Source organism: Felis catus, chromosome A2 (assembly GCF_018350175.1).
Source record: "Felis catus isolate Fca126 chromosome A2, F.catus_Fca126_mat1.0, whole genome shotgun sequence".
Classification (NCBI taxonomy): Eukaryota; Metazoa; Chordata; class Mammalia; order Carnivora; family Felidae; genus Felis; species Felis catus.
In genome coordinates, this window is record NC_058369.1 from 14,009,968 (window position 1) to 14,032,362 (window position 22,395).

The 22,395-nt window shown below is 60.5% G+C and overlaps 2 protein-coding genes across 12 annotated transcripts in view; one reads left to right on the forward strand and one right to left on the reverse strand.

Moving 5' to 3' along the window:
* CRTC1 (CREB regulated transcription coactivator 1) overlaps positions 1-6,883 on the forward strand; it is a 76,159-nt gene extending 69,276 nt beyond the window's left edge. For all 11 annotated transcript variants that reach the window (XM_045048678.1, XM_023247614.2, XM_023247627.2 and 8 more), the window contains one exon: positions 1,163-6,883. In XM_045048678.1, coding sequence (XP_044904613.1) covers positions 1,163-1,374 — 212 coding nt within the window. In that variant the 3' untranslated portion in view covers positions 1,375-6,883. The remainder of the gene's footprint in view (positions 1-1,162) is intronic.
* A 450-nt stretch (positions 6,884-7,333) lies between these two features.
* COMP (cartilage oligomeric matrix protein) lies at positions 7,334-15,515 on the reverse strand. The gene is made up of 19 exons (XM_003982085.5): positions 14,856-15,515; positions 14,527-14,612; positions 14,064-14,115; positions 13,436-13,605; positions 12,608-12,745; positions 12,266-12,340; positions 12,011-12,169; positions 11,808-11,912; positions 11,613-11,720; positions 11,227-11,386; positions 10,537-10,655; positions 10,295-10,347; positions 10,010-10,191; positions 9,668-9,846; positions 9,509-9,557; positions 8,994-9,190; positions 8,195-8,367; positions 7,628-7,767; positions 7,334-7,538 (listed from the first exon to the last, which is right to left on the reverse strand). The coding sequence occupies exons 1-19, from the start codon at positions 14,932-14,934 to the stop codon at positions 7,492-7,494; spliced, it is 2,271 nt and encodes a 756-aa protein (XP_003982134.1). The 5' UTR covers positions 14,935-15,515; the 3' UTR covers positions 7,334-7,491.
* Between the last annotated feature and the right edge of the window lie 6,880 nt (positions 15,516-22,395).

The window sequence follows — 22,395 nt, forward strand, 5'->3', positions numbered from 1 at the left end:
TTCCAGTGTCCCATGCTCAGAGCAAGAACAGGACAGAGCCACTCACTCACCCGGCCCCGCATCTGCTCCCCAGGTCCCTGAACCCCATTAGCTGAGAATAGTGGGATTGCAGGTGACTAGGGGGTGGGCCCTGCACGGCAGGGCTTGTCACATGCAGCCAACATACATGCGGCAGGCCACACAGCAATGAGCATCCCAACGAGCACAGTGCCCAGGCTCCTAGGGACATGCATAGCACACGTGAGTAAGTCCCTGCTCCACGTGGCATAGAACCCAGACCCTTTGCTGCCTCTGCTCCACCCTGTAGATTGTGGGTTTTATTGAAGAAAGAAGCAATTTCCTTATAAGCCAGGACTGTCTCAGGATTGAGGGTGACACCCCCTGGTGGTCCCACTGACATCTCCAGGACGGAGAAGTCCGTGGCCAGGACCCCTAGAGGCCTAGTGCTTCCTCCCTACCCCAGGGGTGTGAGCAGTGGTCTGCAGGAGATGCTCTGGGGGTGGAAGCTTCAGACTCGAAAGAAGGATCAGGTTCCTGTGATGGCCACAACAGCCCAGAAGGACTTTTATACCCCTGTCTCAGACTGGGAAACTAAGGCCTAAGGTCTCATTGCAAGTAGAGGAGAGAGCCTAGGTTTGAATCCGGGTCTCTCTGGGGAGAACTCAGACATCCCCCCAACCCACAGGGAGGGTCCCTGATGCACACGTGCACACACACCCCGGTTTGCTTCTCTGTGGCGTACATGGAGGAGACCTCCTGGCAGAGCAGGAAAGGCCCCTGCTCCTGCCAGGTCACACTAAACATTTGACCTGGCTCTTAGCTCAGGGCTTCCCAGCCTTGGCACTGCTGATAACGAGGGGCTAGATCTTTCTCTGGGGTGGTGGGACCATCCTGTGCTGAGCAGCATCCCTGGGCTCCACCCACCTGATGCCAGTAGCATTCCCTCTTCTCTAGTCATGACAAGTAAAAATGTCCCTAGACGTTGCCAGTGTCCCCTAGAGGGCAACCCCCCACGTAAGCACCCCTGGTGTGGCCCAAGCCCCTCTTCCCTGAGCATTGACAGGGGCCGCGGAGGCACAGGGCGTGGGGTCAGAGAGCCAGGGCCACGCTGAGACTTGTTTGTCCTGTGTCCCCCCCACTCCCCCCCCACCCCCGGCTCCAGTGACGGGAGAGTCCCCTCCCAGCCTCTCTAAAGAACTGACCAGCACACTGGCCGGGGTCGGTGATGTCAGCTTCGACTCGGACAACCAGTTCCCCCTGGACGAACTCAAGATTGACCCCCTGACCCTGGATGGACTGCACATGCTCAACGACCCCGACATGGTCCTGGCCGACCCGGCCACCGAGGACACCTTCCGGATGGACCGTCTGTGAGCTGCACACCCGGCACATCGCCGCCCAGCCCCCGGCTCCATCACCCCGCCGGTCAGTGGTCCCGACGGCGTCTCCCTGAGCCCAGGGACGGCCGCGCTCCGTCCTTCGCAAACGGCCGAGCTTGTGATTCTGAGCTTGCAATGCCGCCAAGCGCCCCCTGCCCACCCGCCCGCCCCCCAGCTGTCCACCTCCCTTGGGAGGCCGCGTGTCACCCCCGCGGAGCCTCCCTGCGCGTGCTCTCTCGCCCCCCACCCTGGGCCATGAGCCGTCCCCCTGTAAAATGCGGAAAGCGTGTTGGGGAGGGCCGCCGGCCTGGAGGGGGCGCTGTGGTCCACGGCGGCGGTGGGCTGAGGTGCATTTTCCGACTGTTGTCCAGCTCTCACTGCCTTCCTTCGTTCCTGGTCCCCTGACCTGCCCGCCACCCCCAGCCCGAGGTTAGGTAGAGAGCCAGCCCCACCCTGCCAAGGGGAGAAGGCACCAGAGAGAGGGGCAGACACAAAGCGAAATAAACACTATTTTGACTGCTGTCTTTTATATTTCTGAGCACATTCAGAGAATGCTAGAATCCATCCCATGGAGGTAGAATATAAAAGGTGTGAACAGAGCATGCAAAGCAGCTAAATCTTCCTGGGGCCCTTGCTCCCGCTTTGCCCACCCCCAGCCAGGTCCCTCTGTGGCCGCCTTTGCCCTGAAAGTGAAGCCCCCGGCCAGGACGAAAGGGCCTTCCAGGGGATGCATGTGGAGGCAGGGGTTGTTTCTGGGGGTTGTTTTCATCTCTCAACCTGTTTTCATCTTTTCTTCTCTGTACCTTGGTCACTGTCACTGTTATTTAAAGAATGGGGTGGGGAGGGGGCGGCCAGGGCATTTTTTGTTGTGTTATTGTTTGTTTGTTTCTTTTGGTTTGTATTTACACTTTGGTTGTAGACAAGTAGCTGACTCTTTTGATCCAATACTTGCCTGAGAGCATGTTTTTATTCCAGAAATCCCATGTTATATATTTTTTAAGCTAACTGGAAGCAGTCTGCTGCCTGCCCGGATCTGAGCTGTGTCTCTGGCCGTTTTAGCTAAGGCCCACATTATCTCAAAACGGAAGGGCTGAGTGAGGGCGGATTGGGCCTGGTAGGCTCTCTGGCAGAAGCTTGAGGTGGCTAGAGGTGCCTCCGCTCCAGCCACGTGAGAGGCAGAATTCCAGGAGGGAGCCACGGCTTTTATTAAGGGTCTCTCCGAGACCCAGCTCTGCCTGGCCATCCTCAAGGTGCCCGCTGGTCTTCAGGGAGGACTAGTCCCAGACCCCGAGACTGGTGGCAACTGCAGCCCCTCTGTCCTGACATCCCCAAGATGAGGCTGTCCTCTTGCCCCCCACCCCGAGAGCCAGCTGACATTCGTCCCCTTCAGCTACCCCTTTCATGGTTCCTCCCGGCAGGGCTGGATTCGGGGGGCAAAGAGCAGTGTTGTCGTAGCGGGAGGTTTCCAGGTGCCTCTTGAAGTGCCTCCGGAGGCCGTGGTGACCATCAGGGCTCGGCCACCGTGCCGGGGGCTGTCCCTGTACCCTCCAGGCCCCGGGAGGGGTGACGGGGCTGTCTTTGTTTTCCGTCAGCTGCTCTGAAATAGGAACTTCTGTTGCAGTCCCTCCGAAGCCGCATCCTGAGCTCTTGCTGGCTCCTTGGCCTGCAGGCCGGGCCCGCACCTTCTGCTCGGTGTGATTCTTCTCTGTGGCGTCGCAGCCACTGCCTCTGGGTCTCAAGAGCCCTCGCCTCTGTCCGTGGGAGCCAGATTTGATCTAATGACATCCATCTCTCTTGTTCCTGGGCCGGGCTGTTAGCACGTGGCCAAGTGACTGGGCTGCCACAGGTGTAAGAAGGCCCCCTCCTCAGTCGTTTGGCCCCTGATACCCTCGTCTGGGCTAAGGGACACGGGGTTAGTCCGGGGTTAGTCTGTCCAGGTCAAGGGCCCAGCCTCTTACTGAGGTAGGGGCTGGGAGCAAAGAGTGAGACTTTTTTTTTTTTTTTTTTTTTTTTTTTTTTTAAGAAAACTACATGTACATAGAAGAGTTTGATTACCATTAGACTTGTATGTAGAACTTTTTAAAAAATGGCCTTAATAAAATTATAAACCTTCCTGGATGCAATTTTCAAACAAGGCATCGTGGACCCCATGTGGGAGCCTCGTCAGCCCGTATTTCCTGTCTGCCCGGCACCCAGTTCTCAGTGCAGATGGGCAGGAGAGGGAGGGTGTCCACCCCTGCAGCCTGTTTCCAGCATCCTCTTGGCCAGGGGCACAGGCGACATTGTATTTACATGGCCACTTCGGCTCATGAGGGGCATAGGTGCAGTTTTCCCAGGGAGGGGGTCCCAGCCAGGAGCCAGTGGCCAGGCATCCCTGTGTCCTCAAAGGGTTAATACCCCGGCCTGGGCCTGGGCAGGCCTCCTGAGGTCTGCAACAGGGGATTTTGTTTATTTCTTAAATATTGCTTCTCTACTAAATATTCTTGAATTGCCAAGACTTCCTGAAACAGGACAGCCTAAGGGAACCAGCCCTTTAACTTGTGATGTGAAAATACTGTGATTTCAGGCGAGCTGCGCCGTGAGGGGTGGGCCGGGGCCCCTGAATATTGTATATAGACCCCGCCGCCTATGTCCTCGCTCGCTCGTTCTGGACAGGCCTGGATGCTCAGCCCACATGAAGTCAGAGGCTAGGCCTGTCTGTCCCCCCACTGCTGCCCCCTGAGTGCTCCTGATTTCAGTCCCCTACAGCTGTGCGAATTTCTGCCCCAGGAACACAAACCGAACAGTGTGTTCCCACCTGCCTCAGTTTACCCTCTGTCCTCCAAGCCCCCAGGGCAATGAGTTTATTACCCCCACAGAGGCTTGTGGGCCAAAGTAGAGCCCGGGATCAGCCCCTCTCTGTGTCCTTCAGAGAAGAGGGTTTATGCCACCACCCATCACAGTCACCCCCCACACACAGTGTCCAGGGCTGATGTGGGGGAGGAGAAGGGGTCTTGTCGGGATCGTGTTCCCTGTCACAGGTACCCATGCCAACCTCCTTCCCCACTATGTCCTTACCAGGGAGAAAACAGGCAGCACTCTTCGGGGGCATCCCGCATTCCCCCCACCCCCACCCCCACCATTCTCCTCACATGCCCTGCTTCCTTCTGACATACTTCTGGGCAGGAAGCGGTGGGGGTGGGCTGGGGCGGCCCCTTGGGGCAAGAGGCCCTGAAACCCTCAGTGGAAAGCTCAGGGGGCAAGTTGACCCTTTAGCAAAATTTAGGGGCCACAGCTGACAGTATCCAAAAACTGTCTACACTCTCCTGTGGGGGATAAGCCAGAGAAGGAGCCCTAATTGTGGTGGGTCCAGTCCCCCCTGCCATTGCTGTCCATAGGACTCCCTGGGACTAGCAAGGCCTAAGGGGAGGGCAGCCGTGTGTGTTTGGGGCCTTTCCCCAGCAGCACCTCCACCCAGACCTCCCTGCTGGCTTCTGAGCCACCTGCCTGCCCCAAGGGTGTGCACTGAGCGCAGGGGTCCCGAGACACTCAGGCTGGCCTTTGCAGCCTCTTTCTGCTCTTGTCTACTTGTGGGTTTGGGGGGGCTGGGAAAGGAGGGTTCTGATGTCTGTGTGTTTGGCATGATTTCTTTGGGCGGCTGAGCTCCCCGGAGGATGCCTAGCCGAGTGGGCCCTGTGGTGAGGCCCGTGTGTCATAGTGGGGCAGATGAGAATGGACCTCGAACACTCTGAGACCCCACACGGAGGGTGAGAGGCTCTGTGTCCATCCGTGTGTCCAGCGGTGGGTGTCCAGTTTTTGAGCCGTATGCCAAGTGCTAGCTGTGGCCCGGTCAGGATGGGAGCAGGCGCCGGGTCTTTGGGGGGCTGAGCGGGGCTCAAGCAGTAGAGACTGCCTTCCCCACCGTCCAGCATCCTGGGCCCAATGAGCCCCCATGAGGGACTATCCTTAGAGGGGCCCCCAGGGCAGCCGAGGACACATGGGAACGCGCCCCCTCCCCAGACCTCCACATCTCAGCCGACCCTGAGCTGGTTCATGACCAAGCATCCTTCCAAACTCCCAGCCCCATCTGGATTCTGGGTTTTCTGCATTTCCAAAGAAAGCATCCCCACTCCTAGGTACAGTCTGGGTGTGGTAAGGCCTGGCGGTTATTGGGGAGCCCTCCACTCCCCACCCCCAGTCCTGACAAAGCAGCACCTGCACCCACCACCCTCACTGGGTTCTGATGGACCTGTAGGTAGAGGCCACAGAGGCTCTCGTTGTGGGGGTAGGGTAGGGGGGCCACAAGGTCAAGGGTATCCGGTGCCCCTGGTCTTGACCCATCACCCCTGCAGGTGATGCTCCAGGAGAGGGAGCTGTGGCCCCCTGAGCCCTTCCCACTTGGCTTGCAGAACTGTGGGGAGGACTGTGTGCCTCCCCCCACTGCTGGAGGCCTGCCCGGGGTGAGTGGGCAGCTAGGTCTGTTTCTGCTCCCGTTCTCCTTGGAACCTGTGCCTCCACCTTCTGGGGGTCTCACAGTGTGTGACTAGGGGTTCCTGGTACACTCCTCCATCAGGCCCTGCCCTACCATCTCAGCCTGAGCTGACTCTCCTTGGTTTCTCTTGGCCTTTGGCCTCCAAGGTTCCTGGTTGGGTGGGGCTCAGTGCCCTTTCATAACCCTTAGCCACAGGCAACTGGCCACAGACACATTCTCTCCAAAGTGGCCACTCCCAGGAGAGGGAGATGGGGTAACCTGTATCCCCAGGCCTGGGCGCCGGGATACTCTTCAAAGGCATTGGCGGGGGGTGGGGGTGGGGGTGGGGCGGCGGTGAGAAAAAGACCCTTGTGACCTGGGCCTCAGTTTCCCTCTTGTCACTGACTCAGACCCATGGGTCTCGGGCCTCAGGGTCCTCCCCGACAGGGTGGGGGCTAAGGTCTGGACATCAGAGTGATGCTGGCTCCAAATAGTTCTTTCCACCTGCCCTCTTGGCCAGCCCTCAACACCCCGTCCCAAGATGCCAGGGACATGTGGCACATGCAGGGCGTGGTGTTGCCCCCATCTCGCAGGGCTCTGGACTCTGGGGCCAATCAGTGCCCAGCCCATCCTAGCCCATCACTTCTGACCTCTTGTCCACTCGGGACAAGTGGACACAGCTGTGGCCTTTGCCACCAGTCCCTGAGAGGGAGGGCTTTGGCAGCCAAGGTCCACTGGCCCCGCTGTGCCCCCCCCCATAGGAAACTGCCCCCCAAGGGGCTGGGCGGCACCACTGATATATGCAAACCTGCCGGTCCAAGCCCTGCTCCACCTGTTTCCCTCTGTCCCCAGGCTGGCTCTGCCCCTGCCCCCAGCATGTACACTCTGCTGTGGATGTCCGTGGGCCGTGGGTTGGGTGCCCACGGTGGGTGGGGGCGGGCGGCTCAGGGCGCACTCGGCCGGCCCCTGCCCATCCTCTCTGGCGTGGACGCTTTTGTCTTTGTACCTTTGCATCCTTTGTAATGAAACATAATAAAAATCCAATGTTTTCGTCCCTGCCTCCTCTCCTTTTTTCCTGCCCCTTCCCCTACACTGGGGATGGAACGTGGGCCAGTAGGTATATCAAGTGGGAGCCACACACGGGCCCCCCGCCACACACACACACACACACACACACACACACGAACGTGGACACCCAGGTGTGAGCCCCTCACCCCCACCCCTAGCCAGCTAGTTGGGCCTATTGCCTGGAAGGGGAGGGACCCCAGGATCCTGGGGGCAGGCACTCAGTGGTGGGGATCCAGCCCTGTGACCTCAAGTGGGTAGGATGCAGTGGCAGGCCCGGGGCCTCCCCAGTCAGTGCTGGACACTCCTAGTCAGGCCGCTGGTCCCCAGCCACTCGGGGCAAGGGGACGGGTAGTCATTAGCAGGTCTGGGGTCCCCGGCCCAGCCTTTCCTGGCCTCACCCCACGATCTCCCTGAAGCAGAGACCACAGCCAGCCACTCCACCGCACACACTTTATTTTGTCCTCTCTGAGCCCCTCAGCCTTCCCTCCCCCAGTCCAGCCACCCCTCGGAGCCGGGCACTGAGCTCCCTGCTTGGCGTGCTGAGGGCAGCCCTGGGGGTGACCTTCTTCCAGCAGTGGGTCCCCACGCCCGTCCCTAGGCCTGCAGCAGCCTCTGAGTCTCGTAGTCCTCAGGGATGGTGTCTGTGGAGAAAGGGCCAGCGAGTGAGAGGGGGTGAGGCTGGGCAGGATGGACTCCCACCCCCGCCCCCCAAGCAGGGCTCTCCCCTCACCATTGCAGCGGTAACGCAGATTGGCCCAGATGATGTTCTCTTGGGAGAAGCAAAAGACCCCCAGGCGGCCACCCCTCATGGTCGTGTCCAGGACCACGTTGCTGTCAGCCACCAGCTCGGGGCCCTCGTAGAACCGCACTCTGGGGGGAGGATGGGACAGCGAGGTGGGGCCCTGGGCTAGGCCCTCCCCTCTGAGGCCTTGGCGTCTGCCCTGGAAGACGAGTCCCCTCCTCTCTGGGAGTGGAGGCCTTGTGTCCCCCCGCCCCCTGCCTGGGCCACTCTCAGGGCAGGTGGGGCTTCTGACCTGAGCCTCAGCTTCCCTGCGTGACAGGATGGACTTCCTGGCAGTGCAGTGGGGACTGAGAAACAACTAGGACCCCACCGTCTGAGGACCTGCTGTGTCCTGCGTCCTAGGAGAAGTGTCATGTCCCAGAGCCAAACACAGTTAATTCTACCTGCCCGTATCATTCCCATTCTACAGGTAAGGGTACCGAGGTCCCCTGAACCTCCAGGAGCCAGGACAGAGCAAGGGACTTCTGGTCCACTGGCAAGGGGCGAGGTCCCCACCTGATGTAGCCCACTTGAGGCCGGTGCTGCAGGAACCAGCGGTAGGACGTCTTGTCCTTCCAGCCCACGTTGCGGGGGTCCTTCCACAGCAGCCGCACCTGCGACGCTGTGTCCCCCGTGTGCCAGAGTGCATTCCGCAGCTGCTCCCCGGGGCCTGTGGAGGACTTCACAGCCTGCCATGCCCAGGGACAGGGGAACAGAGTCAGAGACTGCACAGGCTATCGGAGCCCTGCAGAACCCTGCCTGGTGGGACAGGTTTTGGCAGTGGTGGGAGGCTCTCGGGTGCCTGGATGGGATACCTGCAAGGAAGCCTTCTTGGGGGCCACGTGGAGATTTGCGGGTTGGGTATGGGGGGGGGGGGGGCAGGGATGGTCTGGGAGCTCACGTGAGGATTTGGGAGTCCGTGGACAGGTTTGGAGTCTGAGAGGATTTGGAAGGGTCTGCGAGATGACTTAGTGACCCATAGAAAGTTTTGGGTGTCCATGGGATAAACTGGGCTCTGCAGGATTTGGGGAATTTGCTGGAGGGTTTCAGTGACTTACTGGGGTCTAGGGGTTCTGCCGGAGGATTTGGAACCCGAGGGGAAGTTTAGGGCTCCGTGAGGTTTCGGGGCCCAAAGGAAGTTTGGGGGCCCTAGGGGAGTGTTTGAGGGCCTGTAGGAATCCAGGGGGTGCTGAAAGGACTCTAAGGTCCACAGGATGACGCTAGGGGGCTGTAAAGGCTTTGGGAGACCTTGGGAGGATTTGGGGCCTCCTAGAGAGCTCAGGGACTGAGGGAGGTCAGGCAGGGCCGCGGACACCTTGAGCTGAATGCCGGGTTCAGCCACTGCACGGAAAGGATTCGCCTGCCAGTACGTCTGTTCCATCTGCTTCCACATAACCACATAAAAGCTGGAGCTGTCCTGGTAGCCAAAGATGAAGCCTGCGTAGTCGTCATCCGTGACCGTGTTCACGTGGAACGTGCCTTCAAAGTCCACGCCATTGAAGGCCGTGTAACCTGGGGAAGAGAAGGGAGCAGTGGGGCTCTCCCCATTGGGGCCCTGCCTCCCCCCCGGCCCCGCCCCTCTGGAGTCCAACTTGCCCCTAGGCCCAGATCCCCACCCATATACCCGCCCCATCCCTACCGGCCGAGTCCAGCCACGACCACATCCCTGGGCCTGTGACATGCCTTGGGTCACGCTCCTTCAGAGTCCAGAACCGTTGGACCCCAGAGCCCAGACTCAACCTGGCTCCGCCTTTCCTAACTTCAGACCCGCCCCTGGCCCCGCCCCCTATTCGGCTAGCTGTACGGCCTGGACCCCTCTCCGTGTCTCACCCACAGCCAGGCCAGGGTCGCTGTTCATCGTCTGCACGATCTCCATACCCTGATGGGGTCAAAGGAAGAAGGGCCTCAGGTCGGCCGCATGGGTCCTCGGTTCCCCCGCCCCCAGCTGAGGACCCAACCCCACCACCTTCCGCGGGGCCCTGTCCCCACCTGGTTGAGCACCACCCAGTTGGGATCTATCTGAGCGTCGCCTTCGGGGTCCAGCACGACCGTCTGGAAGGCCCGGAAGTCAGTGAGGGTGACCTCGGCGTTCTCCGGACACACATCGATCTTGTCCACCACTTTGTCCGCGTCGAAGTCGCCCTGGCACACGTCGCCCACTCCGTCCCCTGAGAGACCCCCGTGGTGGAGTCAGCGCCAGCCCCGCCCAGGGCCTGGTCACGCCCACATCTGCTATAGGTCCCGCCCATACCACGTCCCAGCCCCTCCCATACGTGCCAAGGTCTCCACAACAGCCTCTAACCCACCACAGGCCCTGCCCCCTGCCCTTACGGTCTACATCTTCCTGATTTGGGTTGGGCACCAGGCGGCAGTTGTCCCGACTGTCAGGGACCCCGTCGTTGTCATCATCCTCGTCGCAGGCGTCACCCTGGCCATCGTGATCTGAATCCTGCTGGGCACTATTTGGTACTGTAGGGCAGTTGTCCCGTGAGTCCTGGTGCCCATCCCCATCCCTAGAATTGGTGGGTGGGACAGAGAGACAGTGAGATTTCCCAGAGGGCTGCGTCGGGGTCGCCCACCCTCAGTCCCCACCCCCACCCCAGATGGCCTCCTTACTGGTCTTGGTCGCTGTCGCAAGCGTCTCCCACAAAGTCGTGGTCCACATCACTCTAGGGAAGGTGGATGCAGGAGTCCGAAATCAAGGCAGAGGAATTCAGAAGCCTCCCACCGACCCCGAGTTCCAGAACCAAGGTCCTCCTGACCCCACGGAACCATGCTTAGACCACGCTTCAGTCTCCTTAACTAGTCTGGAGCTCACCTCAGGGATCTGACCCAGCTGGGGTGCCTCCGGCGCTCACCTGGTCTGCGTTGCTCTTCTGGGGGCAGTTGTCACAGGCATCCCCTACACCATCACCATCGCTGTCCTTCTGGTCTGAGTTCGGCACCCTTGGGCAGTTGTCCACCGTATTTCGGATCCCTGCGAGAAGCAGGGGACAGCACAGGATCCCAGGTTGGGGGCGGGACCAGGCTAACTTCCGCAAGGCAGCAGCAAACCGGGGGCTAGCCTGGGACACAGTCGTGCGCCTCTCGGGGCTCCCAGCGCTACAAAGTTAAATCAAGTAGGGCATCGGCCCAAGCCTCAGAGACTTGATGGACGGCGGGTGAGGGGACTGGCTCTCACTCACAGAGGAAGCTCAGCCGGACCCTCCGCTGGCCCTGGGAATGCACCACGCTGAGCGTCTGCCCCAGGTGTAAGCCTGGCACCTCCCTGGCCCTAAACGGCAGGCTCACGTCTCTGTTCAACTACTTACTCCTTGCAGCATCTGACACAGGGCCCCCCTCCCCTCCTCCAAATGTTCCTGCCGCTTCCCCTTCGCGTCGTGTCCCAGCCTTATTTTTCTGCCCGCAGGAGCACAGTCCGTGGTCCCTGGAGCCCTGGAGCGAGCTCACCCGCAGCAGCTTCAAAGACTAGCCGAGCTCCGCCCTCAGGCAAGCCGCGCCCCTCGGGGCTTGCCCTTCCCTCCCCCCCTCCCTTCTGCTGCTCTCACGGTCGCCGTCGATGTCGTCGTCGCAGGCGTCGCCTTTGCCGTCCTGATCTGTGTCCTTTTGGTCATCGTTCTTCTGGGACCGGCAGTTGTCGCACGCATCACCCCACTTATCGCCGTCCGCATTGCGCTGGTCTGGGTTGCGCACCAGTTTACAGTTGTCCTGGGGGAGAGGGCCGATTACCGGGGGGAAGGGAGGGGCCGGTCAGGCCTGGAGGGGCAAATGTCACTGCCCAGACCAGACCAGCTCCGAGGCCCCGCCTCCTCCGCAGAGCAGCGGTCATCCTTCCTGGACCCCCCCCCCCCCAGTCCACATCCTCTGAGGCCACTTCCCTCACCCAAGCCACAGCCCCACCTTGCCTAACCTAGGCCTCGACGTTTGGCCCCACCTGCTCGTTGAGGACCCCGTCCCCGTCGGCATCCGGGTCGCAGGCGTCTCCGATGCCGTCGCGATCCACGTCCTCTTGCCCTGAGTTGGGCACCGTCACGCAGTTGTCCTGGGGGGAGGGCACGGCCGGCGTGAGGAGCGTGGCTAGGGAGCCCCGCCCACCACCGCGCGTTCGGGCCCTTCAGACCCCGCCCACCTTGCGGCACTGGCGTTCCGGGCAGCGCAGCTTCTCGTCGGGGAAGCCGTCCAAATCCGTGTCTCGGCCGCAGACGAGGCCGTTGCCGGCCCAGCCAACGGCGCACTGCGGGTGGGGTGGTGAGTAGGTGGCCCGGCGTGTTCGCCACCCACCCCACCCCCTCGTACCCCATGCCAAGGTCGTTTCTGCTCGCCCGCACTCACCACGCACGACCTCGAGCCATCGCGTTCCAGGATGCAGTCGGCCTTCTCGTGGCACGGGCTGGGCGTGCCGTCGGGGCAGAAGCGCTGTGAGCGCCGACGGCAGCCAGATGCCTGGTCGCCCACGAAGCCGGGCTGGCAAGGGCCGCACTGGAAGGAGCCCTGGGCCCGGGCCGCGCGGGCAGTGAGCTCGGGCTGCCTGCCACTTCTCACCCTCCCCCAGTGTCTCGATCCTTCCCCGCTCCTACCGTGCCTTACCCGGGTATTGACGCACACGGAGTTGGGGACGCAGTTGTGCTGTCCGGTCTCACACTCGTTAATGTCCGTGCAAACCTGGATGGCAGGGAGCGCAGAGGTCACCGCCCCTGCGCAGAAAACCCTCATACCTCCCAGCCGGTTCACGTCTCCTCTGCATCCTACCTCTCCCCTACCTACATTCCTCCCCCAACCTCCACCATCTTGATGAGGACCCTTCCTCTGTCCATCCCCCGGGCCCCCGGGCCCCGGGCTCCACCCCTTCCCACTGAAGCCAGGCAGGAAATTAGCCGCAAGGCTAGCGGACCATTTCCCTGATGAAGCCCACCCCTCCACGGCCCTCACCTGCTTGTTGGCTTTGGCGAAGGCCAGCCCCACGCCCTCGTGGGCCGGGCCGCTGAACCCGGGCGGGCAAGCCTCGCAGCGGAAGCCGGGGCTAGTGTTGATGCAGCGGACGCGCGGGAAGCAGGGATGGGCGTTGCACTGGGGGAGGAAAGGCCACGGAGGGTCAGAGGACGCAGGAGGAGAGCCCCGTCGAGAGCGGCGCCTCAAGATTTGGGGGGCTTGAACTTAGAAAATTCAAGGGCCATTAGCCAGCACTTGGGGGGGGGCTTGTGGGGCAAAGGCCATTATCCCAGAGCTCATTATCAAGCGACTTCGCCTTGATGGGGGCAGGGGAGCGACCTGGCGGAGAGAGGGGCTGTTCCTGGGAGCCGAAGGGCTGGGTGCTCAAGGGCGGGGGAAGGAATTGTGAGGGCGGGCGTCCCCAGCAGAGGGGGGAAGTGGCCTTCGAGGCGTGCGTGCCCGGCCGTGGGAGGGTCGTCCGAGCGGGCTCCTCGCGGTGGTTGAAGGGTCGTTGGGGCTTCCGAGCCCCGGAGGTGAGGGGGGCCTTTGGGGCGGACCACTCTCGGCTGTAGGAGAGTGGTCGGGGCGGCCGTCACTGGCTACGGAGGGGGTTGGCGGGACCGGCGTCACTGGTGGTAAGGGAAGTGGTCTGGATGAGTGCCCCCCCCCCGCCCCGGCGTCAAGGGGGTCGTCCGGACGGGCGCCCCCGGAGGTGAAGAGGGCCTCCGGGTGAGCACTTTCAGCCGAGGAAGAAATCGTTGGGGAGGTCGGTAGTTGTAGGGACCGGTGTTATAGGGGGGTCGTCGGCGGGGTGGGGGACGGGCGCACCTCGTTGACGTCGACACAGTGCGAGCCATTGCCAGTGAAGCCCGCGGGGCAAGGTCCACAGCGCGCGCCGCTTGCCGTCTGAGTGCAAACCACGCCTGGGTAGCAGAAGCCGGGCGCGCACTGGGAGAGGGGCCGCACGCTCAGACCTGGGGTGCGCGCCGGCTGCATCCCTGCGGGTGGTGAAGTGGGGCTGGTCAGGGCCCAGCCCCGGGGGCGGAGTCTATCAGGAGCGCGCCCCTTCCTGGAGGGCCGCCCCTGGGGGCGTGGCGAGATCCCGGGCTTTCTGCGACCCCGCCCCGGACCCCGCTCCGAGCCCGCTAGGCTTTTCCAGTCTCTGCATCTCCGCGCGCGTCAGTTTTCTGCTTCTCCCAGAGCGTCTCTGCATCTCCCTCCATCTCTCGCACGGCCTCTGCTTCTTTTCGTGTGTCCCCCTCTCCCTTCCCATAGTCTCTGTCTCCCCCTCCTTGTGCGTCTCTCTCCATCCCTCATCCAGTCTCTCCATCTGGCAGCCTCCGTCTCTTCCTGTCCCTTTTCCTCCCGGTCTTTCCTTCGCTGTCTCCGTCTTTGTCTCCCCAACGCTTCTCGATCTCCCCGCCTGCCGCGCCTCTGCCGCCCCAGCTGTGCTCACCGCACGCGTCACACTCCATCACTGTGTTTTTCAGAAACGTGATCTCCTTGACCTGCGGTGCAGGGGGAGACGGGGTGTAGTCAGCGAGGCCCCATCCCTCTTTTCCTCCCTTGAGTCTCCTCTCCCCTCCCCCAGACTCCCTTCCCACAGACCCACCCACTCCCCTCGGACCCTCCCTCCACCCCCTCGGACTCCCTATCCTCCCAGCACCTCTCTTCCTTCCTTGGGACTCCCTCCCCCCCCCCCCCCCCCACACCCCTGTCATCTCCCGCGGAACCTTCTACCCCTGGGACTCCCTTCTCCCTCTTTTCTGCAACTTCCTCCCTGGACCTTGGTACCCACGATCCTCTCCATCTCCACCGGCACCTCCTTCTCCCATCCCCCTGCCTCTCCTCCTCTTCCAGGCCTCACTCCCCTCCTCCGCACTCCCCGTCCCCCCCCCCCCCCCCACCCCGGTCCGCACCTGCTGCCGCAACAGCTCCCGCACATCCTGCAGAGCCGCGTTGGTTTCCTGAAGTTCCCGAAGCATCTGCGGGCCCAGATCTGCACCTGCGCCGACAGGGGGCGCTGGTGGGGCGTCGGGGTTTGGGGACCCCCGCCACACCAGACCTTACCGCGGCAGGGCCCTGGGACTCCCTCATTCCTTGAGCGTCCGCCCTGCTGCCTGGTTTCTCCGACCTGCATGCCCCGATGAGCAGTCCCTGAGCCCCCAAGAAGCCGCGACCCCAGGCCTCACGGGTCCTCCGGTACGGTTGGGGGTCGAGGCCACGCGTGGGGGACGGGGCGGCTTACCTATCTGTATCTGGCCCTGGCCCGACGCACCGAGGGCTGCCAGGGTGAGCAGGAGAACGCAGGCGGCGGCAGGAACCATGGCGGCGGCGGGGAGCTGGACTGCAGCTCGCTCTCTGCTGCCCACGAGGCCCGCGGGGCGTATTTATCCCGGCGGCTCAGCCGGCTCCGGGGACGGCCCACCCGCGGCCCTGCCCAGCGTCCAGCCGCAAGGTAAACAGATGGCGCTGGCCTCTGCGTTCGAGGCCCCGCCCGGTGTTGCTGAACCCGGACACGGCGGGGAAACTGAGTCACGGGGAGCCGGGGTAGGGGTCGATAGGGCAGGGAGTCCAGGGGGACCACCCTCCAGCCCTCTCTCTCACTTCTCTATTGAGTGCCTGCTGTATGCCAAGATTGGGACCTAACTGAGTACGAAGCAATCCGCACGGCGGCTCCCCTCAGCTCACAGCTGGGGAACCAGTCAAGAGACGCTAAAAGTTAGGACCCCCACCCCCGACTCTGCTTTCAGTCAGGCCGACTGGCCCTCCACTCCGTCTTCACTTGCTTCAAAATGAGGCAAATGACATCTCTCTGTGCCTGTTTCCATCCCCAGCAGAGGAGTGCGCAAGTTAAAGGGCTCCAGCTGGAGGAGGTCTGAGGGGGGTGGCCAGGACTTCTGTTTGCGGAGACTTCGCCATACCTTCCGAGCTCCGCTCCAGCTGCTGTGGGAACAGCCTGTAATAAAAATAAAAATTACTTCTAATCAGGAAAATCGTCCCCTCCCAGCTCAGCCTCGCTCCTGAGCTACAAAACACTTTGACTTTCTGGAGTTAACCCTCTCCACCCGCTTTCCAAGTGCTCAAAGCCTCTGTCGTATGGATCAGAACGCTGAGGCCCAGAGAGGGGAAGTGGCTAGCCCAAGGCCACCGCAAGGGGCAAGGGTGAAATCAGAGAGGTTCCAGAGAAGTCACTAAGGGCTTCCCGGAGGAGGTGGAAGGGAAGGCTAAAGGAAAAGAAGGACTCAGATCAGCAGAGCGAAGTGAAGACAGTTCTGACATAGTGAAGCACGTGTGGCTTGGGGAGGGGGGCGTTTCAGACACATCGACTTACTCCACAAACACACATTGAACACCTACCGTGTGTCACGTCCTGCGCTGGACTCTTGACACAGGACGAACAAGCCAGAGGGGGCCCCTTCCTCTAGGGGAGCCCACGTTGGTGGGGAGGCCGCTTGCATAATCACCCAAAGGGGCCAGAGCTGTGATGGGGATACACGGAGAGCAGTGGGAGCTCCAACAAGGTGCTGGACCCAGCCCGGTGTGTGGGGGAATCTGGGTAGGCTTCTCAGAGGAGGAGGAAATGCTAAACTGGGACCAGGAAGGTGAGGAGAACATGGCCAGGCAAAATAAATAAATAAATAAATAAAATGGTGGTAGGCATTCCAGGTAGAACAGAATATGTGAAGATTCCGAGACAGAGAGGAGTCTGGTCTGTTACCAGGAATGATCTCAGGGTGGAGAGATGTTGGGGCTCAGGAGATGCAGTGCCAGTGGCGTGGAGCTCCGGCTGTCCTCAAGGGCAATAGGGAGCCACAGAGGGTGAGGGAGGAGGAGCGGGCCTGGTGGGGAGGCTGGGTGGGAACAGTCAGCCCCAACCTGGGCATTTCTAGCGAAGCCTGTGCCCTGACAGTGCCCACCTTGCCTGCTGCCTGCGGCCGGGCCATGAGCTCACCTCCTGTTTTCCTTGGCGTCCAGCACACCTGGGGGCCGCTCCCGGCCGGCACTGGAATTCTTGGGAAAACCACAAACTCCGGCGGGGCCTGTGGGCTTGCGTGCGCCTCATGCAGCTGAGACAAGAGCACATGGAAACCAGGCCCCTGCCACAGGCTGGGCACGGGGGCTGAGACTTGGACACACGTGGCCTTGTTCATGGCCAGGCCACGGGGAGATGCGGGGAAGGGCATTCCGGGCAGGGGGAACGGCAAAGGCAGAGGTCCTGAGGATGTCCCAGCCTGCAGATCAAACAACAGGGGCCCAGGGACGAGCAGTCTGGGTTCGTGTTCCTTCCTCCTGGATCTCGCCAACCCTGAGATCCCCCGTCCGGCAGTGGCTCCTTCTCTCATGCACACCACACACGGCCTCACATTACAGAATAACTTTCTCTACGTGTCCTTCCGAGTCTTTGCACCCACTGCTCCCCCTGGCCCCAAATACCTTCTTCCATCCTTCGGGGGCGCCTGGGCGGCCTCAGTCGGTTGAGCGGCAGACTTTCGGCTCAGGTCAGGATGTCACAGTTCACGAGTTTGAACCCGACGCTGGGCTGACAGCTCGGAGCCCGGAGCCTGCTTTGGATTCTGTGTCTCCTCTCTCTGCCCCTCCCCCACTCACGCTCGGTCTCTCTCTCTCTCTCTCTCTCTCACTCTCAAAAAGAAATAAATAAACATTAAAAAAAAAAAAAGACACTTGGGCTCCTTCTTCCATCCTTCAAGTCTGGGCTCTGATGCCCCCTCTTCCGTGAAGCCCTCCCAGCTCTTCCTGGGCAGGGCTCAGGGGCTGGTGGCTGGCTGTATGACAGCCGTCTGGGACCCCTGGCAGACTATTGGCAGAGAAGGTTGGGATGCCCTGACTCTGGGAACTGGGATTGTGTGTGTGTGTGTGTGTGTGTGTGTGTGTGTTTAGTGTTTATTTAAAAAAAATTTTTTTTTCAACATTTATTTATTTTTGGGACAGAGAGAGACAGAGCATGAACGGGGGAGGGGCAGAGAGAGAGGGAGACACAGAATCGGAAACAGGCTCCAGGCTCTGAGCCATCAGCCCAGAGCCCGACGCGGGGCTCGAACTCACGGACCGCGAGATCGTGACCTGGCTGAAGTCGGACGCCTAACTGACTGTGCCACCCAGGCACCCCTAGTGTTTATTTTTTAGAGAGAGAGAGTCCAAGCTGGGGAGGAACAGAGAGAGAGGGAGACACAGAATCTGAAGCAGGCTCTGAGCTGTCAGCACAGAGCCCGATGTGGGGCTCGAACTCCCGAACCGTGAGATCACGACCTGAGCCGAAGTTGGACGCGTAACCGACTGAGCCCCCCGGGCGCCCCGGGATTGTCTGTGTTTTGTTCTGTTTCTCACAGCCTGGGGATCTCCCGGTTCAGAGAGAGAAGGGGCTGGCGAGCTGTGAAGTTACCTACTAGGATTAGCATATCATGTGCTTATTCCTTATCATTAGTGGAACATCATTACTATTAATAATAGTTGTAACTGACACCACTGTACTTTAGGACAGACTTGGGGGACACATGGTCTAGGTTCAAACGTTGGCTGGGCACAGCCTTGCTGTGTGACTTCGGGCAAGTTGCATGATCCCTCTGTGCCTCGCTTAGAAAACGGGAGCGATCGGTGTTGAGAGAATTGAATGAGCTACCGTGTGTGCCCGACGTCTGGCTGCGGTATTAGCCTTGCCATACAATATGGAACTTACACACTGTCACTTATACCTCAAATTGTCCTTATTCACATTTTCCGTAGAAAAGAGACGAGACAGCTCGAGGTCACACAGCAGGAATTAGAACTGGGGAAGGCGGGACCCCTAAGGCCTTCACACCCCCCTCATTGCCCTTGGCCACAGAATCCAGACGAGAAATGCTGGCCCAGGCCCCTCATTAGCTGTGAAGATTCTGCTGCCCAGGACCTCCTGGCCCGAGCCTTTCTTTGGCTGGCGCCCCAGCCAGCTCCCCTTCCCATCACACCAGACCCAGTGGTTCCGGGAGCCTGGCCAGGCTGGGGCAGAGGGGCTGGTGCCTGTGTGATGGGGCCCCGGGGCCCTTCCTGGCAGGGGTTTGCCGGGCCAGGAGACATGCGGGCGCCCCCAGCTCACCCAGCCGCCTCTCCTCGTGAATCCAGAGGGAAAGTATGTCGGGAAGGCAGCTGCCCTGCCCTGGGCGGGCCCCGGCCACAGGCCCAGGGTCTGGGGAATTCATCAGGGCAGTGAGGGAAGCCATTTGGCCACTGCTACATCCATAACTGAGGAGCCTGACCCAGCCTGCCTCGGACGGCCCCACTGGACCCACCTCTCCAGAAGGACCAAGGAGTTGGGGGCGCGGGAATGGGCGCCAGGGGGACATCCAGGCACTGGAGCCGGGCAGACCCACCCTGCCTTGCACTGTGAACTTCAAGAAGCCCTGCCTACACTCCCACTTTCCATCTGCCCCAACCCTGTCCCCGTACATCCCAGGTTCCCAGGAAGGTGACGATAGAGAGAGAACAATAAATAGAGTGGCTACAATTTTATTGAGCAGGTGCCAAACGTTCAAAAGCCTTGCCATGCCACTTTTGTGGGGTTCCCCTCTCTGCTCCCCCTTTCCCAGCCCCGGGAGGCAGGAACTCATCACCACAGGGGGCAGCAGGGCACAGTGATGAAGGTCCTGTTCTCTGGCATGGGGACCGTGAGTTTCATACCCCAGCTCTGCTGTGAGGCCTGAGGCAGGTTGCTTAACTTGCCTGTGCCTCAGTTTCTTCTTTTTCCTTTCCTTTTTTGGGGGGGGGAGGCGGGGGGGGTGGAGAGGGAGAAGAGCCACGTTCAAACGCTTATTATAATGTAAATGTTTAAGTCTCAAGGTCAGCCAGCGTACTGAAGAGTTGCTACAAGAGAGAAAGAGCGTCACTAAGAACCTGCTGGAATTTACCAACGGCGGCATTCAATGGGTACTGATTTTAGAGAATGAAATTACACAGGCGTTATTTTCATAAGTTTCCGGAGATAGCTGTGGAAGGGGCAAATGACCCCCCCCCCCGCCCTTCTCTCCTTTCCTCTGACATTTAATGAGAGTTTTGTAGGTAGTAGTAAAACAGACCTGTGTCTGTGTTACGGGGAGAGAGACCGCCTGTGTGGCTAACTACACAAGTTTTGTTCTTTCTCTCTCTCTGTCTGTTTAATGAAGTGGCGAATGGAAATACCGAAACTTTTGCACACCTTAACAGGAGCAGTAAAAACCCAGATGAGATGGGGGGACAAGAGCCCCCCACATCTTAGGGTCGTCACCAGAAGTAAGTTGCTCCATAAAAAGTGAAGACTTTTCCACGGTGGCAGTCATTAATGCCCCACTCTACAGATGGGCAAACGGAGGCTCAGGGAGGCAGGTCTGTCCTGTCGCCTCGATTTGGGCACTGGATGCTCAGAGAAGGAAGTCACACGCTCCCCTCCCCGTGAAGGCTGTAGGGAGAGGGTCCCCCACCCAGGGTTCTGCAGCTGTCTGGGGACGATGGGTGGGTGGGCAGCAGGGGGCACAGGAACCAGAGCCCTGATCCCGATTCCTCATTCTCCGTCCTCCTGCCCCTCTCTGGCCCCCACCCCAGCTCATTAACAGGAGGCCCTTGTTCAGGTCAGTGATGGATGGGGCAGGAGGCCGAGGGCGGGGTGTGTTTACTTACCGGCTGCCTGGCAGGCAGAGGCCCAGACCAGGGCATGGGCCAGTGGGGGAGGGAGGTTATTGGGAGGGGAGGAGCCCCAGCCCCAGTGTGGGAAGACTGGCACACAATGGGGGCCAAATAAATGATTATCGATCAGTGGGGTGAAAGCAAATAATTTCAGCCACCATACAGACCCTTTGCCTCGTAGCCAGCAGGGAGGAGGTGCTCTCCGATTCTCGGCCCCGAGGTGGGCGGCCTTGAGGGTGGACAAGTGCATACAGTGGCCCGGAGCGCTTGCCGCACAGAAGTAGGAGCCGGCTGGGCCAGAGGAAACGGAGACTAGGGGTCAGGGAAGCCACCGTGGGGGGATGTTGGTGCCAAGGCCGGGGCAGATGAATGGGTTCCGGCTGATGAGGGGCACCCAGCAGAGGGCACAGCAGAGGCAAAAGCCCAGAGGCGGGACGAGCCTGATGCACTGGAGGTTCACGGAGGAGGCAGGTGTGGCTGGAACAGAGGGGTGAGGGAGCAGTGGAGGGGGAGGAGGGCTGGAACACAGGAAGGGGTGTGGTGTCCCTGCGCAGGGACAGAGCCATGAGCCATGTTTGCAGTCCATGGGTGAATAGGTGGATGGATGGAAGGATAGATAGATGGATGGATGGGTGGACAGATAGAAGGATGATGAGTGGATGGGCGGGTAGATGAGTAGATGGATGGATGGATGGATGGATGGATGGAATGACTGGGTGGATGGATGGATTGCCAGACAGATGGGTGGGCAGATGCATGGAGGAGTGAGTGGATAGGTGGGTGGGTGGGTGAATAGTTGGATGGGTCGGTGGGTGGCTGGCGGGCTGGACCCCCAGGAACCTCTCTGGCTCTGTGGCCACCCCATTCAGAGATCACTAAGAGTCAATGAGAGAATGAAATTGAAGCACACAGTAGGAGCTTTTTGTCCATTCTCTGCCCCCTTTGCCTTACATGAGACAAAGGGGAGGTGAACAGTTAGCCTTCAGCCCGGCCTCACTGGCTGCCTCTCTGTGCCTCTTACTTTGAGGCTTTTCCCCACCTCAGGACCTTTGCATAGGCTGTGCCTTCTGCCTGGAGCACTCTTCCTTTACCTGGCTGACCCCTACTTACCCTGACTTAAAGGTCACTCCTTTAGGCCAGACCAGGCTCTCTGCGTGTCCATATTCCTGCGCCACAGAGGGAGACTGAGGTTTAATAAAACCCTCCAGGAATGGCCAGACCATAGCAACCGTCAGCATACTCTGAGCGGGAGTTGTAGAACAGTGACAAGCACATGGAGCCCTCTGGAAAAGGGGTGATGTCAGTGTTGCTGTTGGTCCACATGGTGCTAAGTGCGGGGGGGGGGGTCACTGGAACACCCACCCCTTGAGGCTTCCTGAGTCTATTTCCCACTGGGTTGAATAACTCACCTTTTCCTAGAGCCGTGAAGTTGCAAATAATCCAAGAGTCATGGACCACAGAACAAGGAAACACAGAACTGAGGGACGAAGTCATAACAGCATGGGTTGATGGGGCCGTGGGACCACAGTCTGCTAAAGCCGTAGGATCGTGGGGACCCTCGAGCCACGGGGCTATGATGGTGCGGAGCCACAGACCTAGGGTGACGTGGCTACCATTCAATGAAAACACACAGCCGTAGGAAGCCACAGGACCCCAGGGAGGCTGAGACATGGCACTGGGGCATCCCACATCTGAGGTGCCACAGGAAGGAGTCTCCGAGTTGACCCTAACAGAACCTCCCTCTTGGCCATACCCTCACCTGTCGGCTGCCCAAGGATGCCCCGGGAGGCCCACGGGAGCTCCGAGGCCCTTTCTTCCCCAGCTCTGGAGCAGCCACAGGAGAGAAGGGCCACGCCACTGCCGACGCCCGGAGCCCGCCAGCCGCCACTCAGTGAGTGCTTGTCTCAGGGCCAAGTGAGGCTGTCCAGGTGCCCAGAAACAGTGCCAGCCTCCGGCCAGGCGCGCCGGAACGCTGAGTGCTGGGCAACAAGTGGAAAAAGAGTCAAGGAGTGACTTCTACATCCATATCCTTTCGGAAGCCAACAGCAACACGGCACGGAGGGGAGGCTGTACCCTGTACCCTGGCTGCATCCCCCTCCGGGTGGCAGTAAACTGGTAAGCTGTCCCCCCTCCCT